At 39.5% G+C, this 21,310-nt stretch overlaps 1 protein-coding gene across 1 annotated transcript in view; it reads left to right on the top strand.

Moving 5' to 3' along the window:
• The window catches only part of arhgap39 (Rho GTPase activating protein 39), an 80,487-nt gene that overhangs the window by 41,072 nt on the left and 18,105 nt on the right, over window positions 1–21,310 (top strand). Inside the window, exons 3-9 of the mRNA XM_017437720.2 lie at window positions 4,658–5,945; window positions 8,348–8,512; window positions 9,957–10,142; window positions 11,832–12,045; window positions 12,173–12,246; window positions 18,064–18,263; window positions 20,772–20,863. Of these exons, the coding sequence (XP_017293209.1) occupies window positions 4,658–5,945; window positions 8,348–8,512; window positions 9,957–10,142; window positions 11,832–12,045; window positions 12,173–12,246; window positions 18,064–18,263; window positions 20,772–20,863 (2,219 nt within the window). The remainder of the gene's footprint in view (window positions 1–4,657; window positions 5,946–8,347; window positions 8,513–9,956; window positions 10,143–11,831; window positions 12,046–12,172; window positions 12,247–18,063; window positions 18,264–20,771; window positions 20,864–21,310) is intronic.

The raw sequence follows: 21,310 nt of genomic DNA, 5'->3' as shown, positions 1-21,310 counted from the left end.
GTTTTGTTTGTAAAACATTTTTATATTCTAATTGCAGATTATTCTGTATGTGCACTGTATACAACAAACTCATTACTAGAATGAGTAGTTGTATGTTTGTGTCTCATTATTTGTCCATCCAAAATCTAGTTTGGCTGGAAGCCTGTTCCTGGAAAAGGAAAGTTCTCCGTTGTTGGTTGGTTGGATAAGAAATGCTGTTATCCAGAATTAGACTGATTTATAAATTGTGATAATATTTGATTGAGTTAGATTATAACAGGAGTTTAGTATTTGACTTGTTCAGAAGTCAGGTCATTAGGAAGGACAATTCCATCCTGTCTGACTGCACTCTGAGTTTCAGTTTTGATTCCGTGGCTCCAGATGGAGGTTACCTCCTATTAAGACCAGTAGATACAGAAATTTCTTTATGCCCACAGCTATCACATTTAAAAATTCAAAATAAGGGGAGGAGGTAATTGGTTATATGTTTTTTTTTATTATTATTTATCTATTTAAGCTACAATGCCGGCTGTCTTTTTGTTAACAAACTATTTGGCTCTGTCACTACTAGACTTGATGGCTCAATGTTGTAACAGCAATAGGTTGATGTCAACTCCTCATGCGACCTCTGTCCTTTCATAAATCACATTCAGACAATAAGAAGACATCTCAGCCCTGGCTTGAAGTGTTTTGTGAAAGGGGCTTTAGTCATCCAGATAAAAAAGTTTGGTTTTATTACTGTTTTCGAAACATTTCTCGAAAGCTGCTCTCCTTTCCTCTAAACCAGGGGTAGGCAACTCTGGTCCTGGAGAGTCACTATCCTGCATGTTTTACTTGTTTCTCTGCTCCAACATACCTGCTTTGAATCAGTGTGTCATTAACAGGCTTCTTCAGAGCATGACGAGGTAATTTACCCACTGAATCAGGTGTGTTGGAGCAGGGAAACAAGTAAAACATGCAGGATAGTGGCTCTCCAAGACCAGGGTTGCCTACCCCTGCTCTAAACTGTGAACAAAAAACCCAATTTTCTAGCTACCTTCACAAAACCTCAGACTCTTCTTGAAATACCAAACTTTCACCTCAGAACAGTTCAATCTGTTTTCAAAACTGAATTATGTTGTCAAATCGTGCCCTGAGTCGATCAAAGTTAAAAACACTACTGAGCAGTCACTAAACACAATAGAAAACACAATGCTCAGGACATGAAGCTGTAGAAATAAATGTTTATTCTTCACTGTAGGCTAAATACAAGTTGCAAAACCAAACAAAACTGTGCATGTAGCACTTGTACATAGTAAACACAGAAAAGTACAAGAAACAGCAATCTTGTGGTGGACAGTGAATCTACTGATGGTACCCTTTGAATGGCCTCCCTCATGCACATACCATGAACAAGAACATGGTCAATCACAGTTGCTCTGATTTCATCAGATATTACTGTTCTTTGTCTTCGCTGACCACCTCAACCACCTCTCTCTCTCACACACACACACACACACACACGCGCGCACACACCCACACACACACACACACACACACACACACACACACACACACACACACTCCTCCTCTAAGATTTCTATGCATTGTAGTGCCGCACAAACCAGTGCTCTCTGAACTGGCCTATATATGTTCTGTCACATCATTCGCCACAGGTGTTATCCATTTTGAGTTGTTGTGTTCAACCCGTGACACCTGTGCTTTAATTGTGTTTGACTTGTGCCACCTGTGCTCACCATTATGGAGTAGGTGCATTACAATGAAAATGTATTCGCAAGTTGTGTCTAAACAGGTGAAAAGTGCCTATAGTTTTGTCAAAAGAGTGACTGATTCAATCAGTGGGTTCAGGCAACTGAGCATTTGGTTCACACAATAGGGTTTAGTGTTTAAGCAATTGAAAAAAAACTGTAAGATAATATTAAAAATGTATGGTGTATTATAGTTTTTACTCATATTGCTTGTTCATTTCTACAAAAATTTACAAAGCTGTTGAATTTTACCAACTGACTTAGTCACAGTGTCCTCACCCTCTGAGCACTGAAGAACCATAGGCAGTCAAGGTTTGCAGGACAATATGGCCAACATTTCCCTACCCAGACAATCCTGAACAGACAGCACATAGCCAATCCCAGGTTTCCTCGAGTTACCAGGAGGCCTGTCATGACTGGCCTTCACCTGTCTAGTGTCTGGAACATGCACTGGCACCTGCCTACTGCAGTTGGATCTTACAAAAAAAAGTACAAAACAAAAAAAAAGCAAAAAACAACATACTGACTGCTGCATCAATAGGGTAACAGCTTTCGGTAGGATGCAGAAGAGGTGCCAGGCTGTTATGGTTGTGTGTGGTTCTTCCATATGCTACTGAGGCCCGTATTTGCTAAATAAATAATTTGTTAAGCTGCCAATATGTTTTTTTTTCTTCAGACTTCGATTGTCTAATAGTCAATAATAAAAACAAGCTTGTTTGGCAGAGAAGATTTGGCAAGTTTTTCATGGGTGCAAACCACATACTCAACTGCTGCTCAGAAATTTCACAAGGGAATTTTCAAATCAAATGTGGCAACTTTTAGGGTAAATAAATAGGCTTTTTAACTGTATAAGATTTATTACCAAGAAGTATTGCTACATCAAAATAATGATCAACCTCACAAATTTTCTTGCGTCTTGTGCTAATTCTATTTTGAAGGTTCTTGGAGGGGCTTTTTCTGAGTGAACTTGTTTAAAGTTACAGTGCCTTGCAAGAGTATTCATCCCTCTTATCAATATATTTCATTTTTGTAGAGCCTGGAATTTAATTAATTTTTTTATTTGATTTTAAGCAATAATTCTATAAATATACTTCAGAATAATGACAATAGATGGGGAACTAAACTTGTTTTAAATTATTTTAACAAATATAAAACTGACAAGTGATGTGTGTATATGTATTAGGCTTTGGAACCCCAACCATTACTTATAGAAGCCACGTCAAGATCAGCCTCAATAAGATCCGCCCGTCACCCACCTTTGTTTCAGATAATCTGTATACACACATGTTGTAACAGTTCCCAGAATCAACAGCAGTCCAACACCTCTAAGTAGTAAGGCTACCACCAATCAGAAGACATCATGAATACCAAGAAAGTCTGCACACAAGCCAGAGAAAAAGTTGTGAAGAAGTACAGGTTAGGGTTGGGTTGTAAAAATTTCCCAGAACCCTTAACATTCCATAGGGCTCCATTAAATCCATTATTAGGACATGGAAAGATAATGACATGAGAGGGTTGTCCACTAAAACTAACAGAGCGCATAAGGAAGGCTTTTATCAGGAAAAACATCCAGGAGGTGAAAGATAGAGGCGATGGAGCTGCCACTCTTCTGCAAAGATGGGAGGATCTGTTCATAGGACTACTATAAGATGGGCTTCATCGAAGAGTGACAGGAAAAAGAAAAAAATGCTGGACTATTTAAATTTCTTCCCCAAACATGTGGAAGAAAGTACTGTGGTCAGATTAGACCAAACATCAAGGACAACACCATGTCTGAAAAAAATCTACCACCTCTCATTATTCTGAGAACACCATCTACAGTGAAGCATGGTGGTGGCGGCATCATGGTATGACGATGTTTTCTCTCAGCAGGCACTGGGAAACTGGTCAGAGTTAAAGGAAAGACGAATGGCCCAAAACACAAAAAATTCTTGAGAGGGACTTGTTTGAATTTTCCAGGGATCTGTGACTGGGATGATGGTCCACCTTCTAACGCTCCACTGCTTTAAGGAGAACCAGTTAAAGGTCCTGGAAAGGTCCAATCAAAGCCCAGACTTCAGTCCAACTAAGCATCTCTAGCTTAAGATTGTTGGACACAAAACAGCACTAATCCAACCTGAAGGAGCTAGAGACATTTGGTCATGAAGAATGGACCAAAAGTCCAGGTTTGATGGACCAAGATCATGGAGACAGACCTAAAGAGACTTGTTGTTGGTCAAAGGTTCCTCTACATCAGGGATGTCAAACTCCAAGCCTTGAGGGCCGCTATCCTAGGAGTTTTAGTTTTTTCTGCCCAACACACCTGATTCAAATGGTTTAATTACCTCCTAACCAAATCATCAAGTTCTCCAGGAGCATGACAACAAGTCATCCATTTAAACCAGGTGTTTTAAAGCAAGAACACATCTAAAACATGCAGGAGAGCAGCCCTCGAGGAATGGAGTTTGACACCTGTGCTCTACATAGAGTTTTTAGGACTGAATACATATACACAGATTTTTCAGTTTTATATTTTTAGAAAAATTTAAAACAAGTTTTTTTCTCTATTTAACTTAATAATCTTGAAATGTTTTTAAGATCTGTTTTTAAATCAAAAAGAAAATCCTAATAAATTCTAATATTGTAAGGCAACAAACCAGAAAGATTACCAAGAGGAATGAATACTTTTGCAATAATGTTTTTCTGACATTATTGTCAGAAAAAATCAGGACTCATTCAGACTCAAAAATGGGTGTGATCTTTTATTGATTGTGGTTGAATTTTTATTCAGCATTTAGGGTCCATGTGTTAATTTCAAATAAGCTTTGAAAATAATGGCACTGACTCTCTCAATTCTTGTAATAACTGTTGTTATTTATAAATAGTAACTTACAGTGTTTTTTATGACAATAAAATCTGTATTGTCTCTTTTATTCCTCATCTCTTTTCAGGACTTCTCCCTTTCGGTGGAAAACTGGTACAAAGGAGAGGATGCTGATCAAGGTGACGGACAGAGAACCCAGCTTTTTGGCTCATCAAGGAAACAGCCTTTCTCCCTGTGAACCCATAACGCCTGGTGCTCTCTCTGGAGGGGGCACCACCTCACGGAACCAGCATTTGTCTGGAGGAAACTCACTCTCAGAATCTGATGGCTCTCCTGTTTTGTACTCTGACCATCGGCAGTCTCCGTTTCTGAAGCGGGCTGAGCTGGGTGGTACTATCAGCCATGGCCGCCCTTCAGCTGACTCCCAGCCTCCATCACCCCGCTATGGCTTTGAGCCCCCACTGTATGAGGAGCCACCATCTGAGTATCAGCCCCCTCCCATTTATGAAGAGCCTCCTGCCGACATGCACCTCTCGGACTCATGTTCGCTTTATGGCTCGACCAAATCACCTGCTCGCAAGTCTCCAGCTCCCCTCTACCTTTCTCCAAAGCAGAGTCAGTCACCCTATGGCCAACTGGTTCTAACCCGGCAGAAGTGCCCAGAAAAAACGCAGAGTCTAGAGTACAGTCCAGTGGGAAAAGAATATGTCAAGCAGCTAGTGTACGTAGAGCAATCGTCTTCCAGCCCTCGCTTTAAGACCGCTGACCGCCTGTTGCGGTATGGTACTACTGGAGGCTACAGCGGTTCATATGGGGGATCTTTTACTCTGCAGCATAGTCAGTCTCTGATTAGAGACCCACGCCAGCTGTTGGACTATCATGGAGAGGATAGAGAGGGAGATCAGAGATTTCTTTATGAAGACTCAATATCCTGGACATCTAGCCAGACCCACTCACTTTCCTCCTCCTCCTCAGCCAGGCCTGGGACTTTTTCTCCCAGTAGCAATCACAAACGTAAGAGCCGCAAGCCGTCCCTCCCTCAGGATTTGGGTCGCTGTGGGGAGGGGGAGCTCACAGGCACTGCATCAGAAGCCATGCTGGCACAGGCCAGGCTGGCATGGGAGGCACAGCAGGTGATGAAACAGAGAAGCAGTTGGGACTCTGGGCATGGAGGGAGAGTGTCCCAGGGTGGCAGCTCCAAGGATGGCTATGAGAGTGACGGAGCAATGCCGCTGCCATTTCCAGGACCAGTAGTGAGGGCATTCAGTGAGGATGAGGCACTGGCGCAGAGCGAAGGTCACCACTGGAAACACAGTACCTTTGACCGGTTAGGCTTCCCTCAGGCCCTGTTGGAGAAGAGCCTTTCTGTTCAGACTAATCTGGCCTCCCCTGAACCCTACCTCCACCCATCTCAGGTACTGCTGTGTCAGTCATTAGGAGAAAGGAAAAAATACAATTTACAAGTTACTCTTGAATCCTATTTTTGTGGTAGATTTGTCATTTCTATTCATTTCCAACAGGTCTAACTGTTCACCACATGGAAACACGTTAAATATATTAATTTTGTTGCAGATGCCTTCAAGTTTGTTAGACATTTTTGTATGTTAAATTAATCTTCAATTCAAACTCGTTTAACTACATAACTAGTAAAGTAGTTAACTAGAGAGGGAAATGTCCCACTGCAGTAAAGTGGTATAAGCGCTGTGGTATTGGAACACTTTTCTCAATACGAGCATAGGTAGACACACATGGTGTCAGAACCCATACTTGACTAGTATTGGTGCATACCTAACAATGTCTTGTTGGTGGAGGGTGTAGTCTTTGCTGTGTGGCAAATTTCAATATTTTGCCATGACCCTAAATGTTGTTGTAACTTCTACATATTTCATCCAATCTGCACCAAAATGTCCAGGAATTAAAAAAAACATGCTGTATATATGCCATGACAAAATAGAGAAACTAAAAATACATATGCCTTGAAAAAATAGATGAACTAAATGATTTAATTATTAATATTAGAAGCTTCCTGTCCCTAAAGGATGCAGAAAAACTGGTTTATAAGTTTATCACTCCTTATCATATCTCATTATCATAAAGATGTCCGAAAATCACTATTAAAAAAATTGAGATTTTTTTGTGATTAGGCCAGTATCTCACTGCTCTCTGACTGTTGGCGACAAATTGCAAATGTCATCCGTGAGAGTATCTCCAAAATGTCTTGGAACGTTCGCAGGAGTTCTGAATTTAACAAAATTGAAAGCATTAGATGCAGAGCCTTGTTGTTTAAATTTTGAACATTTAAAAAACAAATCTAACTAATCAGTTATCGCAGATGTCCCAAGCCCTTTTTAATTTAGTATACATAATTTTAGAGCACTAGCGTTTTGTTTTTTTTGGTGATTTTCCATCTATATGCTTTTGTGCTACTGTATGAATCATGTATTTATTTGTGATTGACACTGTATGCATTGTGTGCACTTGCAAAATAAAATGCTCTTTGAAGTGTTGAAGCCTAGTCGTTCAACTGCAGTGTAGAGCTTCCCTTCAGCTTCACAGGGGGTTTCCTTCCTGAGCTCTCCTTATGACACCTGTGTTAACATTTAACAGGTGTACCTTTCCAGTCAAACTGTCCCCAGAGCGAGTCATGCCAGCACCAGCTGTGCACTTGACATGTGCGATAAATGGATAGAATAATAAGAGTAGTGGTATTTCACTGCAGCCAATTATGTCCACACCCACTACACAAATTATTAACCTACATTTGATTTATTTTCTCCAAAATACTCCAAAATAAAAATACTCACAAATACATTCAGACTCCCAGTGTAGGTGGATAAAAGAAGGTGCTGCTTACAGAGAAGGCAAGCAAGGAGAGAAGTAGAAGCAATACTAAATCTAGCAGACACTAGGCACACTTATTTAAACCAAGAAGTGTTGAAACACCAAAAGATTCTCACAAATAAGGAAAACAGATATCAAAGAATAAAAGTGCTTTCGGTATTTACATGTGGAATGTGGAATGTGTCACGAGCAAAACACCCAGAAACATTGACTGAACTCTGTGGTGCAACAATTCAATCAAGTATAATCAAAACAAACAGGACTGATGCAAAAAAACTTAACTAATTATTTTAATTGAGAGTAATGGAAACACTTTTACTGAGTTAACTACAAAAAAATAGGCAGTATTTTATTTGAACCAGCCCGAGGTATTTTTTGTTACTCACGATGCAGTGTAACGCACAGAATTTGTTTCAGTCCTTCACAATACACATACACACTCACTGCTAACCTAAACAAACTCTAAATATTTGAAGTTTAAAAAATATTTTTCATTATTTTTTGTCAGTAAAACATATAATTCAGTCTAGGCCACCAGGTTCAGTGAGAGTATTTAGGAGTCAACACTGTATTAGACTGTGATTGTGCAGGACTGAAAGAAGTTCTATGAGTTCTGCTGCAGAGAGAGAACCATATCTAAGACTGATTCAGCTAAGGTGCTTTATTTTGTAGTTAGCCCAGTAAAAGTGTCCCATGACTCTTGAATACAATAACAAGAAATTATAAATCCAGTTGGGTTCTTGAGAATAGTGGGACTCACTTTCTCTGGCTTGAGGCTTGTAAGAAAACTTTCTTCTCAACATATTGACTTTATTCTAGAAATTTCAACTTTTTTTGTAATAATATTTCACATTTTCTCTCAACATTAGCTTTAATCCAGACATTGCAACTTTATTGTTGAAACCTGTTGTACATTATTCTGAAATAAATGAATGTTTTCCATCTCGTCTTTCTTTTTTCTTTTTCCATCTGTCAGTCGGAGGATCTGGGAGCCTGTGCGCAGTTTGAAGCAAGTCGAAATGCCAGGAACATGATGCCAAGTGCCAGCTGTGGTATTTTCCCAGAATTCAGCTTAAGAAAACCCTCTTCAGAGACTGACATTGAGAACTGGGCATCCAAGCACTTCAACAAACACACACAGGTAAGACTGAAGAAAATAAAATCCTGTTTCTTCTAGCTGTTAATGTTTTTTTTTTCTTTTGTGTATCTTTACAATAGTGAAGCACATTGTCATGTCATGTCACATTCATCTCAGAGCTTTTTTTGTTAGCATGACACATCAGACTGTAATTCATGATTTGACCCCCTGTGTCATGGCAGACAAGTGTTAATGAGAAAAATTCTTGAAGAAATTTTGATGGTGTGTTTAGCTGTTAGCACTCAAGAGTATGTGTTGGGTATTGTCGTTAGCTTCTACCACACAAACTTTTAGCTCAGTAACTCTAAAGATGACTAAGTTAAAGCCATTTTTGTGTTTGTTAAGGTAGCCATCTTGAATTGGGTTTAACAAAAAAACCAATCATTCGAAAAGGCATCACCAGTGATTGATTTTTGAGTTTCATTAAAATCTATGTATTGGTTCATGAAATATTTTAAAAGCCACAAAGGTTTAAGACAATTTGACGGATTCTCCATACTATCCTATGGAGTTTTGTTTTTAGTGAATAATGTCAATATTGTAACTATTGTAATTGTAGCATAGTAATAGTAATAGCACACACCCAGAGGCTGAGCCTCCTGTTTTGATGTACTGTAAATACAGTATGTTGACAATGTATATACAATTGAAACCTGATATTTCCATCCACTATATAAAAAGACACAGAATCACTTTTTTTCTTACTGTCTGACATTAAAGCAGACTAAACGTTTCCTGTTTTGGGTGTTCTCAGGTTGAGAAGCGTCCCTCAATTTCTCCCAAATATAACAGTGGTCATTATGGCCAAACAGTTCAGTTTTAGTTTCATCAGACCACAGGACATGTCTCCAAACATTAAGGTATTTGTCTCTCTGTTCATTTGCAAAATGTAATCTGTATTTTTTTTTACTTTGGGAGTTATGGCTTCTTCTGCACTGAGTGAATGATACACTCTCTGACTGACATTTGTGTATAAAATTTTAACCTGTCAAGGGTTTCCCCTGCCTCTCTCACAATGTCTACTAGAAATAGGCACCAGCTCCCTGTGACCCTGCACAGAAAGGTAGGTAAAGAAAATGGATAAAATGGACCCTTTGCTGTTTTTCTGTTAGCAAAATATCTCATGAACCACGGAATGGATTTAAATGAAACTCAGAAACTAATTACTGGATGTACATTTACAACTGATTAACCTTTGATGTCAATCCAATTCAAGATGGCTGCCACAGCTAATCAACCTTAGCCAACACAAAATGGCTATAATTCTGTCAGTTTTACAGATATTAAGTTAAACTTTGATGTGGTAGTAGCTGAGTTATTTACAACACCTACTTAGAGCATGCCATCTTGGAATATTGCATCAAATCGTTCAAAACATTATTTTTAAGGTCTATATTGTCTATATTCCTTTTGTTTCTAAAATAATCCCTCCCTGGTTGTTCCACAGGGGTTATTCAGACGGAAGGTTTCCATCGCCAATATGTTGGCCTGGAGCAGCGAGCCCATCAAGAAGCCAATGATTGTCACTACAGACCGCATGGTGAAAAAAGAGGCTGTGGATCTCTTTAAGCTCATCCAAACCTACATGGGAGACCGTCGCTCCAAGGTGGACCCCATCTCTGTGGCTCTGGAGGTGTGTGTTTCTGTTTCACTCAGAGCTTACACCCTGAAACATGACATGCTGGTTCCTCAGCTACCTCACGTCTCACCTTGATGGTGTGATTTCTTTGGTCTGAAACAAAAACAGTTTGCAGATATTGGGGAAAAAAACATGGGACAACACTTATACAAAAGCACTGCATTGGTCAGTTTTTGCATACACTTCAAAATGTGTGATTTGTCAGTTTTATTTTGTTTTTTTATTTCACACATTTGCTGTGGCATTTTGATAAGCTTTTGCAATGTCACAAGATTTATTTCTATCCAGTGTTGCATTAAGTTTTCACCAAGATCTTGCATTGGTGATGGTAGAGTCTGACCGCTGCACAAAGCCATCTCCAGCACAACCCAAAAATTCTCAATGGGGTTAAGGTCTGGACTCTGTGGTGGCCAATCCATGTGTGAAAATGATGTCTCATGCTCCCTGAACCACTCTGTCACAATTCAAGCCCGATGAATGCTGACATTGTCATCTTGGAATAAGCCTGTGCCATCAGGAAAGAAAAAATCCATTGATGGAATAACCTGGTCATTCAGTATGTTCAGGTAGTCAGCTGACCTCATTCTTTGAGCTCATACTGTTGCTGAACCTAAACCTGACCAACTGCAGCAACCCCAGATCATAGCGCTGCCCCCACAGGCTTGTACAGTAGGCACTAGGCATAATGGGTGCAACACTTCACCTGCCTTTATTCTTACCCTGATGTGATCTCATCAGACCAAATGATCTTCTTCCATTGCTCCAGTCCAATCTTTATGCTCCCTAGCAAATTGAAGCCTTGTTTTCTGGTTAGCCTCACTGATTAGTGGTTTTCTAAAGGCTACACAGCTGTTCAGTCCCAATCCCTTGAGTTCCCTTCTCATTGTGCATTTGGAAATCCTCTTACTTTCACTATTAAACGTAGCCCCGAGATCTACTGTTGTATTTCTTCCATTTGATTTCACCAAACATTTAAGTGATCACCGATCATGATCATTCAGGATTTTTTTCCGGCCACATTTCTTCCTCGAAGATGATAAGTTCCCACTATCCTTCTGGTTTTTAATAATGCGTTGGACAGTTCTTAACCCAACTTTAGTAGTTTCTGAAATCTCCTTAGATGTTTTCGCTGCTTGATGCATGCCAGTGATTTGACCCTTCTCAAACAGACTGACATATTTTCCACGACCACGGCGTGTCTTTCAACATGGTTCTTTAAGAAATGAGAAGCATCTCATTGCACCAATTGGGGTTAAATAACTTGTTGCCAGCTGAAACATAATCACCCATGGAGTAATTATCCAATAGGAGGCTTGTACCTATTTGCTTAGTTAAATCCAGGTGGCAACTTTTTTTTGGCCAGGCAGTGTAGCAGCCAAATGTGAAGCAGGTGGGACGAGTCTATTCCTCTATGTTTGAGTCCGTGGTTCCCAACTGTAAAAGGTGGAATGCTATGTCCAATTCAGGGATGAGTCTTTGCCTTAAGCAGATGAGTTCAAGTATCTGTGAGTCTCTTTCATGAATAACGGTAGGATGGATTGATTGATTGAAAGAGTTGAATGTTGCCTTGGGAGAGGGGTGTCTGGGTTTCCCTTCTGGACCTGTTGCCTCTACGGCCCAACCACAGATAACCAGTAGATGTATGGATGTCTAAATAACCCCACTGTCTGGTTTTAATCTAAGGTGGTGGTACGAGGATGGAGTAACCAGGGTCTACGTGATGAGCTCTACATCCAGCTGTGTCGTCAAACCACAGAGAACTTCCGCTATGATAGCCTTGAGCGGGGCTGGGAGCTGATGGCCATCTGTTTGGCTTTCTTTCCCCCGACACCCCGTTTCCACTCCTACCTGGAGGGCTACATCTGTAGACACATGGACCCGCTAAATGACACAAAAGGTAAGACAATGTCTTTTAACAATAGTCTATATAACCTTTAAAACACTAGGTGCATCTGAATGCTCATGTAATCACATAGGAGCAAACAGGATAAATTCTTACTCTGTATATTTTTTCTCTTGCTAAGGAGTTGCCATTAGCAGTTATGCCAAATACTGCTACAGGAAACTGATGAAAGCTGCGCTTACTGGAGCCAAGAAGGTAGGAAGTTTTGGCTTAACTGCTGAATATCATTAGATTTATGTGAAAGAATAGTGATGTCCTTTACATCTCAGAGTAAATTGTTGAGTTCCAGATGGTGAGACACTCAGCTCAGAGCAAAATTGTCTTGTATAAAATACACATAAATAGTATGTCACTGCTACTGATAAATGCCATCAAACTTCTTATAATTACTTAGAAAATATGTTTGAAAATAGAGCAACTTGTGTTAACTCCTCAAACAGAGCAGAAAGGCACTCTTAGAGGAAAGACAACCTGAGCTTGACTATGGGAATGGTCTTCTGTGGGTCAAACGAAGAGAGCCAAGTTGATATCAACTAGCTGGATTTATTCATCTAACGACAGCTCTTTCTCAGAAGTATTCTCTGATTTATTTTGATGTTTATGATGGGTGTGATGGGTCTGCTTCAGTATGAGAACTTTCTGAAGACATGCCTTTACATGGGCCTTCTTTAGCAGGGGGACCTTGAGGGTGCTGCAAGATTTCAATGTAGTGTGTTACCAAAGGTGTTTTTGGAGACTGTGGTTCCAGGTGCCTTTAGATCAAAAGAGTCTTCTGTGTAGCTGTGGGCTGATCCATCACCTTTGTCATCATCGTTCTCGTCCCATGAGGAAGATCTTGCATTGAACTCTAGATCAAGGGCAACTAAAGCTAATTTTTACTGTAAATTTCATCCTTTTGTAAATAATGGAACCAACAGTTGTAAACTTTTCACCCAGCGTCTTGCTGATGCTCTTGTAGTCCATTTTAGTCTTTTTTAGATCTACTATATGGTCCCTGATGTCCTTTGACATATTTTTGGTCTATATATGATGGTGGAGAGATTGGATTGGAAGAAACTGATTTTTGTTGACAGGTGATTTCAACATGTTGAGTTAAGGAGTATCTGTAATGGATTGATTGTAAGCTGTGTGCTTCATGGGCAAATAACTAATCTGTAAGAGCTAAAATTCTGGCTGTGTTGTGGTGGCATAATTTGTTTTGAGTTTTTTTTTTTCGCTCAAGGACCTACAGATGAGTTTGTAACTTTTATTTTCTCTAGGTATTAGTATATATTTTGATTCAAGCAATACATCTGCCAAGAACACAAATGAATAAGTCACTGATACACAGCTCTTATTTTATCATTATTTTTTTTAACCTTTATTAAACTAGGTAAATTCCATTGAGAGCACAGATCTCTTTTTCAAGGGAGGCCTGGGCCTGAAGTCAGCCTAAATGCATGTTTGTTTAGACTGTGGGAGAAAACCCACACAAACTAGAAAACATGCAAACTCCACACATAAAATCCCCAGATCCAACCCGTGATTTGAACCCAAGACCTTCTTGCTGTGAGACTACTTTTGTAACCACTAAGCCGTCATGCCGCCATGCTTTAATAATAGTGCAGACAGTGTTAGCAAAGGTAGCTTGAAACTGTGTAATGTTATTGTTATGTCACTACTATGTAACCCCTGTTATTATGGTGTAGATGTGAGGTTTCAGAATTGTTATGTTCAGGCTACTGAATTTTTTAACATGACTAAGTTCCTGTTTACAAGACAGTTTTTAAGTAAAACCGGAACATTTTTGTTGCCTTTGGGCAACAAGACAACAGTCAGATTCTATCACCTAAACATTTGGAATCCAGGTCTTATAGTTTAAGTTTTTGGAAACACTCAACATCAGTGTGAAATCGTACATGCTAACTACGGACGGCTGCAGTCAAAAGTTTTTCTGCACTTGCATGAGTATATCAAAAACAGTAACAATGGCAGGTAGCAGAGTCCTGTTTGGGCTACCCAACTTCACGGTTGGTCCAGACAAACATTCATGTTTTCACCATTTTGGATGTAACTCTTTTCATGCTCAAGACTGAAGTGTCTGTGCATGTGCACTTGTTGTTGAAAACAAAAATAACAGTATCAGCAAGTAAATAGGCATGGAAACTTACAGCAGATTCAATGAGCACAGCATTACTGTGTAAATGTCCAACTTTTTCACAACCAACATAATAAAATATCTAACGTTTCCAGGGATCGTTCACATGTAAACAAGCCCCACTTAACCAAGCATTGTTGGAGATCAGTTTCCAAAGTTGGGTTCAGGACACTTCTGTGTGGGTCTTGAGAAAATCTACAGAAAATAAATTGACTTTTAAAATGATTCCCAGTAACACATTTACCTTTAACAGTTACATAGAGGTAAAAACATTGGTTATGAAAAGAATAAAAACATATAATGTTGATGAGGCTCTGTGTTAAATGACTTATTAGCATTATTTGTATCCTTCAACCAGAGTACATAGGGTTTTGAGTCATTGATTTTGTGGGTTAAAAGCTGAAATGTTTGAGAACCACAGTGCTAAAGTATCAGAAATGTAAAGAGGAGATAGTTGACTTTATTTTTTACAGCCACATCTCTCAATTTGCTGAATGGATGGATGGATAATGTGGTATTTACTTTTTCCTGTGAAATTGCTATTCAACCAAATCTTTTTCCTGAAAGCCTCTCCAAATGCTTTGTAAATGTGAAACGATGTTAACCTGTTGCCAATTCAGTAAAGAACTTTACAGCTGGACACCTCCCAGCTGTGAAGTTAACGAAGGATCCTGGGATAGAAACAGACACATTGTTTTTCTCTGTTTTATGTGATCTGTTTGGACTTTAACTTATCTAGCTAGCTAGCTGTGTGTTTCTGCATGTGTGTTTGTCTGTGCAAACAAATACAATTACAGTAAGTTCCTACACATAATGTCAAGTGTCTTTATAACATTGTGGCTTCCCACAATTGACAAAGGAAGGACAAAGGAACCAGTAAACAGGAAGCAAGAAAGGTGAAAAACCTACAAACACAAAAAAACATTACATTTAGGTTTACCCATTTTTCCTTACGCTTTAGCCTCAACCGTTTCATACAGTTTATATTTATACTCATATTTATACAGATTCTATTGCTATCACAATGGTAACTATACATTAATTTTTAACCTACATGAAATAAAGTATTTGCCAATTTTACAGTAGATTTTAACATTGCTACTTTTTTTTTGTACTCCAAGTCTTTATTATTTATATGTCAAAATATTACAAAAGTAAACATCAACACAATCTGTAATGATTTGAGTTTTCTGTATTATGTTATGTTCTCACTCTTGTGTTCTGGTTGTCTTTGTTTTGTGTTTCTCTGTCATCATTCACCTGCCCTTAGTTAAGTAGCTCTCCACTTAGCCTGCCACGCCCATCTACACCTGTCTCTTCTTACAAATTAGTCACCTGTATCCACTTCCTCATTTCTCACTCATTTCTCACTGGTTCATTCCTTTCAGTCGTCTAATTCTTGTCTGCTGTTCATGCCATTGTGTTTTTTCCATGCCACGTTCATGCTTTTTATGTTTTTGCTCCTTGTTTTTTGTTGCTTAGTTTTTGCTGCCCCGTCAGCCTTTTGGTTTCCTTTAAGATTTGTTAAAAAATTAGGGTTTTTTTATTTTACCTCGCCTCGAGTCTGCATTCTGGGTTCGTCATGCCCCACCATAACACAATCACAACATACAATACCTCCGCTCCAATGAAGGCCCCCCAGAAAGCGGAAACGAACATACAATCGAAACCACACAACACTGAAACCACCATAACAGCAACCATAAAGTTATCAAAGGTAAAAAGAAAAACAAGAAAGTAAATAAATAAATGAAACAAATCAATCAAATTAAATAAAAGCTTTCTCAATCTACTAGATTTATATTGGATATGGTGCAGAGTCAGTCATCTTGGTGAGGTCAGCATTCCAGATATCCAATTTTTGTACATAGCCTAAAAGAGGTTTCTATATGCCATATAATTTTTGAGTACATCCTCTTGTAGAGTACCGGATCTTCTCTAATACTAGATGGTGAAGAAAGTCATTGATCCACATCTTAAAGTTTGGGGGCAGTTTCTCTTTCCACTTAAAGAGTATTTGCTGCCTAACACTTTTAACAAACATGATTAATGTTTCAAATATTTATTATTTGCATTGTAATAAAGCAAAATTCACCATACTTTAATGCTATTTATACATTTTAACTTAAAACAATAATAAATATATTTAAAGAAATTAATTCTACATGAGCCAAAGAAACGACACATATACACCAACTGTTCCTTCAACAGTTTCTCTGGCCCAAATATGTATATTACAACAAACCAGAGCCAGACCATACTTTCAGTTGAGTCCAATTAATAAACATGAGCTTACCAGTAGCCTTTTAAATCAAAGTCCTTTCTTCCATGAGTTTGATTATTTTAGTGACTGCTTCTGCCATCTTCAGCTCTGTTGCACTCCAGCCATCAGTGTCGGAACAGCTAGAATCCTCCATCAGACAAGAATAGGACAAAAATAGGACAAAATTCCCTCCAAAACCTCCAGCAGCTGCTCTCCTCAGGTCTTAGATGTTTACAGTGCTGTTTAAAAAGAAGGGATGCAGTATGAAAAATAGACCTAGAACAACCTTTAAATAGATGTGTTGCTGCCATCAAATTCAAAATACTCCCCGCCCCCAAAAAAGGTACAAGTTTAAACATTTGATATGTATACTACATTCCATAGTGAACAAATAATGGGTTTAAAAGATCTTTAAATCATTGCATTTTGTTTTAATTTACATTTTATGAAGTGTAGCAGATATCATCATTCATCATCATTTATTTATAAAGTGCTTTAAAAATCAAAGGGCTGTGCAGGTATAACAAAACTAAAAGGAAACATTAATAATGCAAAACAATAAGAAAAGAGAAGTACAAGATTTAGATAATTGGCGATGAATTCATAAAACAATAACAACAATAGTTGGCCTAATGTTTGTGCTCTTTGGAATTATATGCCTATGTAAAAAGATAAGTTTTTAAAAGAGACTTAAAATCATTTAAAGATCTAGCAGACCTCACAGACAAAGGGAATTGCACAGATCCAAGGACATGCAACTGAAAAAGCTCTGTCTCCCCTGATAGATGAGAATAAGGAAGGGTGATACCCTTTCTTCAACTTACCACATATTATAGTGAATTGATGGTGCCTTTCCAGATGTGAAAACTGCTCATATCAAAGACATTAACGCACTTCCATACCATCAGATGGGCTCACGTTACTGAGCCCATGTAGTGATGTCGAAAACAAAATCAGAACTGTTTTTAATGCAGTGGGTCTTTAGGGCCCTAGTTAGTGTTTTTCTACTTTTTGCTAACAGTTTGCCAATTATGACACATAGCTGTAGTTTCTCTTATTTTTACTAGCATCTTGCCATTATCAGTTCTTAGCTAGAGTTTTCCTGCTTGTTGTGTTTCCCTAATTTGGACTACTGGCTAAGTTTCCCCTGCATTCAGCTAGCATTTCACTACTTCTGCCTAAATACTAGCATTTTCCTGTTTTTTGCTAGTGTTTACAATATTTCAGCACAGCTTAGCTTCTTTAGCAGCTTTCAGCAAAATTATTCAGCAATAAGCATTCACACTGCATTTTCTCAGGAAATGCAATTTCTCTAGTGAGCATGTACACTCTGTCCAAGTTTTATTTCTGCTTTTCTAACTTGACTCATTCAGTCTAAGTTTACAGTATTCTTAAAAATCATATCTGCTTAAGTTTTAGTGACTTAAATATAGGTTTTAGTAATTAGATGTAAAAAATTGTTTACAAAATGTCTTTTGTGTTATGGTTTTATACACTTTTCAAATGTGTTTTAATGTTCCTCACTGATATTTTCTGACTGTATATTTCATTTGCACAGTTGTTTTATCACATGAAGACCTGAGATACTTTGTGTGTGCATCTTTATTTGAAGGGTCTGCAGAAACCCTGTCTGGAGGAAATCAAGCATGCCAGGAATGCCATCTTCAATCCATCTATGTTTGGTTCCTCCTTAGAGGAGGTGATGGCTCTTCAGAAAGAGCGATATCCAGATCGTCAGCTGCCCTGGGTTCAGACCAGACTCTCTGAGGAGGTTCTGGGTCTCAATGGAGACCAAACAGAAGGCATCTTCAGGTGAGTGAGCCATGAAAAAAGTGTTGTTCCTACTGGAACAATTTAAGGTACTGAGCCAGTATTTAACAAGGAGCAAATGAGACATTTAAGGAACCCAACCAAGCCCTGTTTTTTTTAGAAAACTGTGAAACTACCAGGTTGTATGTTTTCTTTTTGTTGTTCTAAAATTTACTAAAATCAAGTCATGTTTTAATTTTAAAATTGATGTCATATTATTAAAATACTAAATACACTTCAAAGACTGAAATACAGAAAAAGTGCTGATTAGAACTGAGAATAATTGGTTTTGTTGGAATTAGTTTTAACATGATCATACTGGTTCTTTATTGTATGACAGCAGGGGAAACCCAAACACAAGTGAGGTTGAACTGGGATTGTCTTGTGGAGGCCCCTGTCTAAAAAATCTTCAACTCACACCTCCAGAAAAGTTTTTTACATGTCCCAGGGAAGGTCAGCGACATGGAATCCAAATGAGTCGTATCCATGTCTCATTTGGAACTGTGGCCATAGATCTTGATCAAGATTGCTGCCTGTTGTGGCAGCAACTAAAGGATTGATCAAGCTGAAGAAAGGGGCCTTTAGGGCATGGCTGTCCCAGAGGACTCCTGATGCCACTGACAGGTACAGGGTGGCCAGAGGGACTGCAGTTTCTGTGGTTGTGGATGAAAAACTCTTCTGGCAAGCCAATTTTCAACACAGAAAGGGTCAGTGGGCCCTGTGGAACCAGACTGGGGATATTGTCAGACAATGGAAGGAGCACTGTAAGGATCTCTAACTATTTTTATGGACCATTTTTATGGAGGCTGAGTCCAAAAACTCGGGGGAAGACAAGACCATTATCATGCGAGACATTGCCTAGGATCTGCCACAGACTCCCCAGTGGCAGGGCACCAGGGGTAGCTGAGAATTGTCCAGAGGTGCTAGAGGTTCTGGACGTTGTGGGACTGTCATGGTTGACACCTCTCTTCAAGTTTGCATGGGTGATTAGAACAACACCTGCAAAGTGCCAGACTGGGGTGGTGGTTCCCATTTATAAAAAGGGTGACCGGAGAGTGTGTTCCAACTACCAAGGTCACACTTCCCAGCCTCCCTGGTAAAGTTTACTCAAGTGTGTTAGAAGAGAGACACTGACCAATTGTTAAACCTTGAATCCAGGAGGAGCAGTGTTGCTTTTGTCCTGGTCGTGGAACAGTGGAACAAATTGTTACCCCTGCAGAGTTGCTCAGGGTGGTCATGGGAGTTTAATTCTCCAGTCTACATAGGTTTTCTGAATTTGGAGAAGGCTTAGGATCACGTATGCCGATACCTTCTGTGGGGGTGTTGCAGGAGTATGGGGTGCTGAGGTCACTTTGAAGAACTATCCAGTCCCTGTATAACCAAAACAAAAGTTGTGTTTGCTTCCTTGGCATAAAGTTGAGCTCATTGTCAGTGGACTCCTCCAGGGCTGTACCTTGTCCTCTGATCCAGTTTGTGGTGCTCATGGACAGGACTCAAGACACAGTCATGGAGAGGAGGGTGTCTGGTTTGGGAACCTCACGGTCTCGTCTCTGTTTTTTGCAGATGATGTGGTTCTTTTAGCATTTTGAGCCCATGACCTTCAGTGTACACTGGGGCAGTTCACAGCCGAGTGTGAAGTGGCTGGGTTGAGAGTCAGCTCCTCTAAGTCTGAGGCTATAGTATGGTTCTCAAACAGAAAAAGGAAGGAATGCTCCCTCCAGAAAGGGGAAGAGTCTCTGCCTCAGCAGAGGAATTCAGGTATCTGGGAATCTTGTTCATCAGTGATTGTAGAATGGAGCTCGAAATGGATCAACAGTGGTCTTTTCAGCAGTAATTAGGGCATTGCTTTGGTCTGTTCTGGTGAAGAAAGTCAAAAGGCAAAGCTCTCATTTTACTGCAACCCTCACCTATTGTCTTGAGGTATGGATTGAGGTTGTGTATATATGTGGCTAAAATTTTTTCTTATGCTCAATCTTAGAGATTGGGTGAGGAGCCCTGTCATCTAGGGGGAGCTTGTAGTAGAGCCGATGCTCCTCCACTTCAGAAAGAGTCAGCTGAGGTGGTTCTGGCATCTGATTAGGATACCTCCTGGACACATCCCTTTGGAGGTTTTTCAATGACATCCCACTGGGAAGAGACCCCAGAGCAGACCCAGAAGTTCCTGGAGGGAATTTGTATCCTCTCTGGCCAGGGGATCCTCCAGGAGGAGGTGGTCAGTGTCACTGGGGTAATGGATGTCTGGATTTTCCTCCTGGACCTGTTTCCTCCTCGACACAACCATGGATAAACAATAGACAATGGTTACATAGATTAATTAGATTAGGCTTTGAACAGGTAGTTTTTCAATCAGTGTTACACCTAATGTTGCACAATGAAAGAATGTGAATGCAGTGTTTTATTGGGAGTTTTGCTGGTTTGTGTGTGTAAACCAGCAGTTGTTAAGAAGGAAAGATAATAAGGATGCAGGGAGAGGAGCTGAAGAATAAATATCCTTTGACTTTTGACCTCTAGGGTACCAGGAGACATAGATGAAGTCAATGCCCTAAAGCTGCAAGTGGATCAATGGAAAATCCCCACAGGACTGGAAGACCCTCACATTCCAGGTACAAACAAACACTTTCACTTGTGGAAAATGGCTCCGAGCTTGTGTGAGAGCCATTTTCAGGATTTTTGAACTTGTGTGTGTCTGTGTGAGTGTGCATGAGAGAGAGAGACTTGTGCGACCTCCATGAAGTTTTCAAATGGGTTGCCAGATGAGGGCTATTGACAAAATGGTCTGGTGGACTCTGCTGCTTTAATGTGTCCTAAGAAAAAAGAAAGGAGGAGAGGACAACTTTCCACACACAGGAAGGCAAATTCAGAATATGCTTTTGGCAATCATATTTATACTATCATAAAATGTATTTTTAACTGAATTTAAGTTACCCTGTTACTTCTGTGCTCCACAACAATTCCAAATGTGTATGTGTCCCTTTGGGAAAATGAAAAATTACCCGCCTCTGGTTGGGAAGAAGTATGATATCGCACCTCTCTTCAAACTCAAAGTGACA

The sequence above is a fragment of the Kryptolebias marmoratus genome, linkage group LG24, assembly GCF_001649575.2.
Source record: "Kryptolebias marmoratus isolate JLee-2015 linkage group LG24, ASM164957v2, whole genome shotgun sequence".
In the NCBI taxonomy this organism is placed as follows: domain Eukaryota; kingdom Metazoa; phylum Chordata; class Actinopteri; order Cyprinodontiformes; family Rivulidae; genus Kryptolebias; species Kryptolebias marmoratus.
The sequence above is the reverse complement of the archived record's forward strand: the minus strand, read 5'-3'. Positions and strand labels throughout refer to the sequence as shown.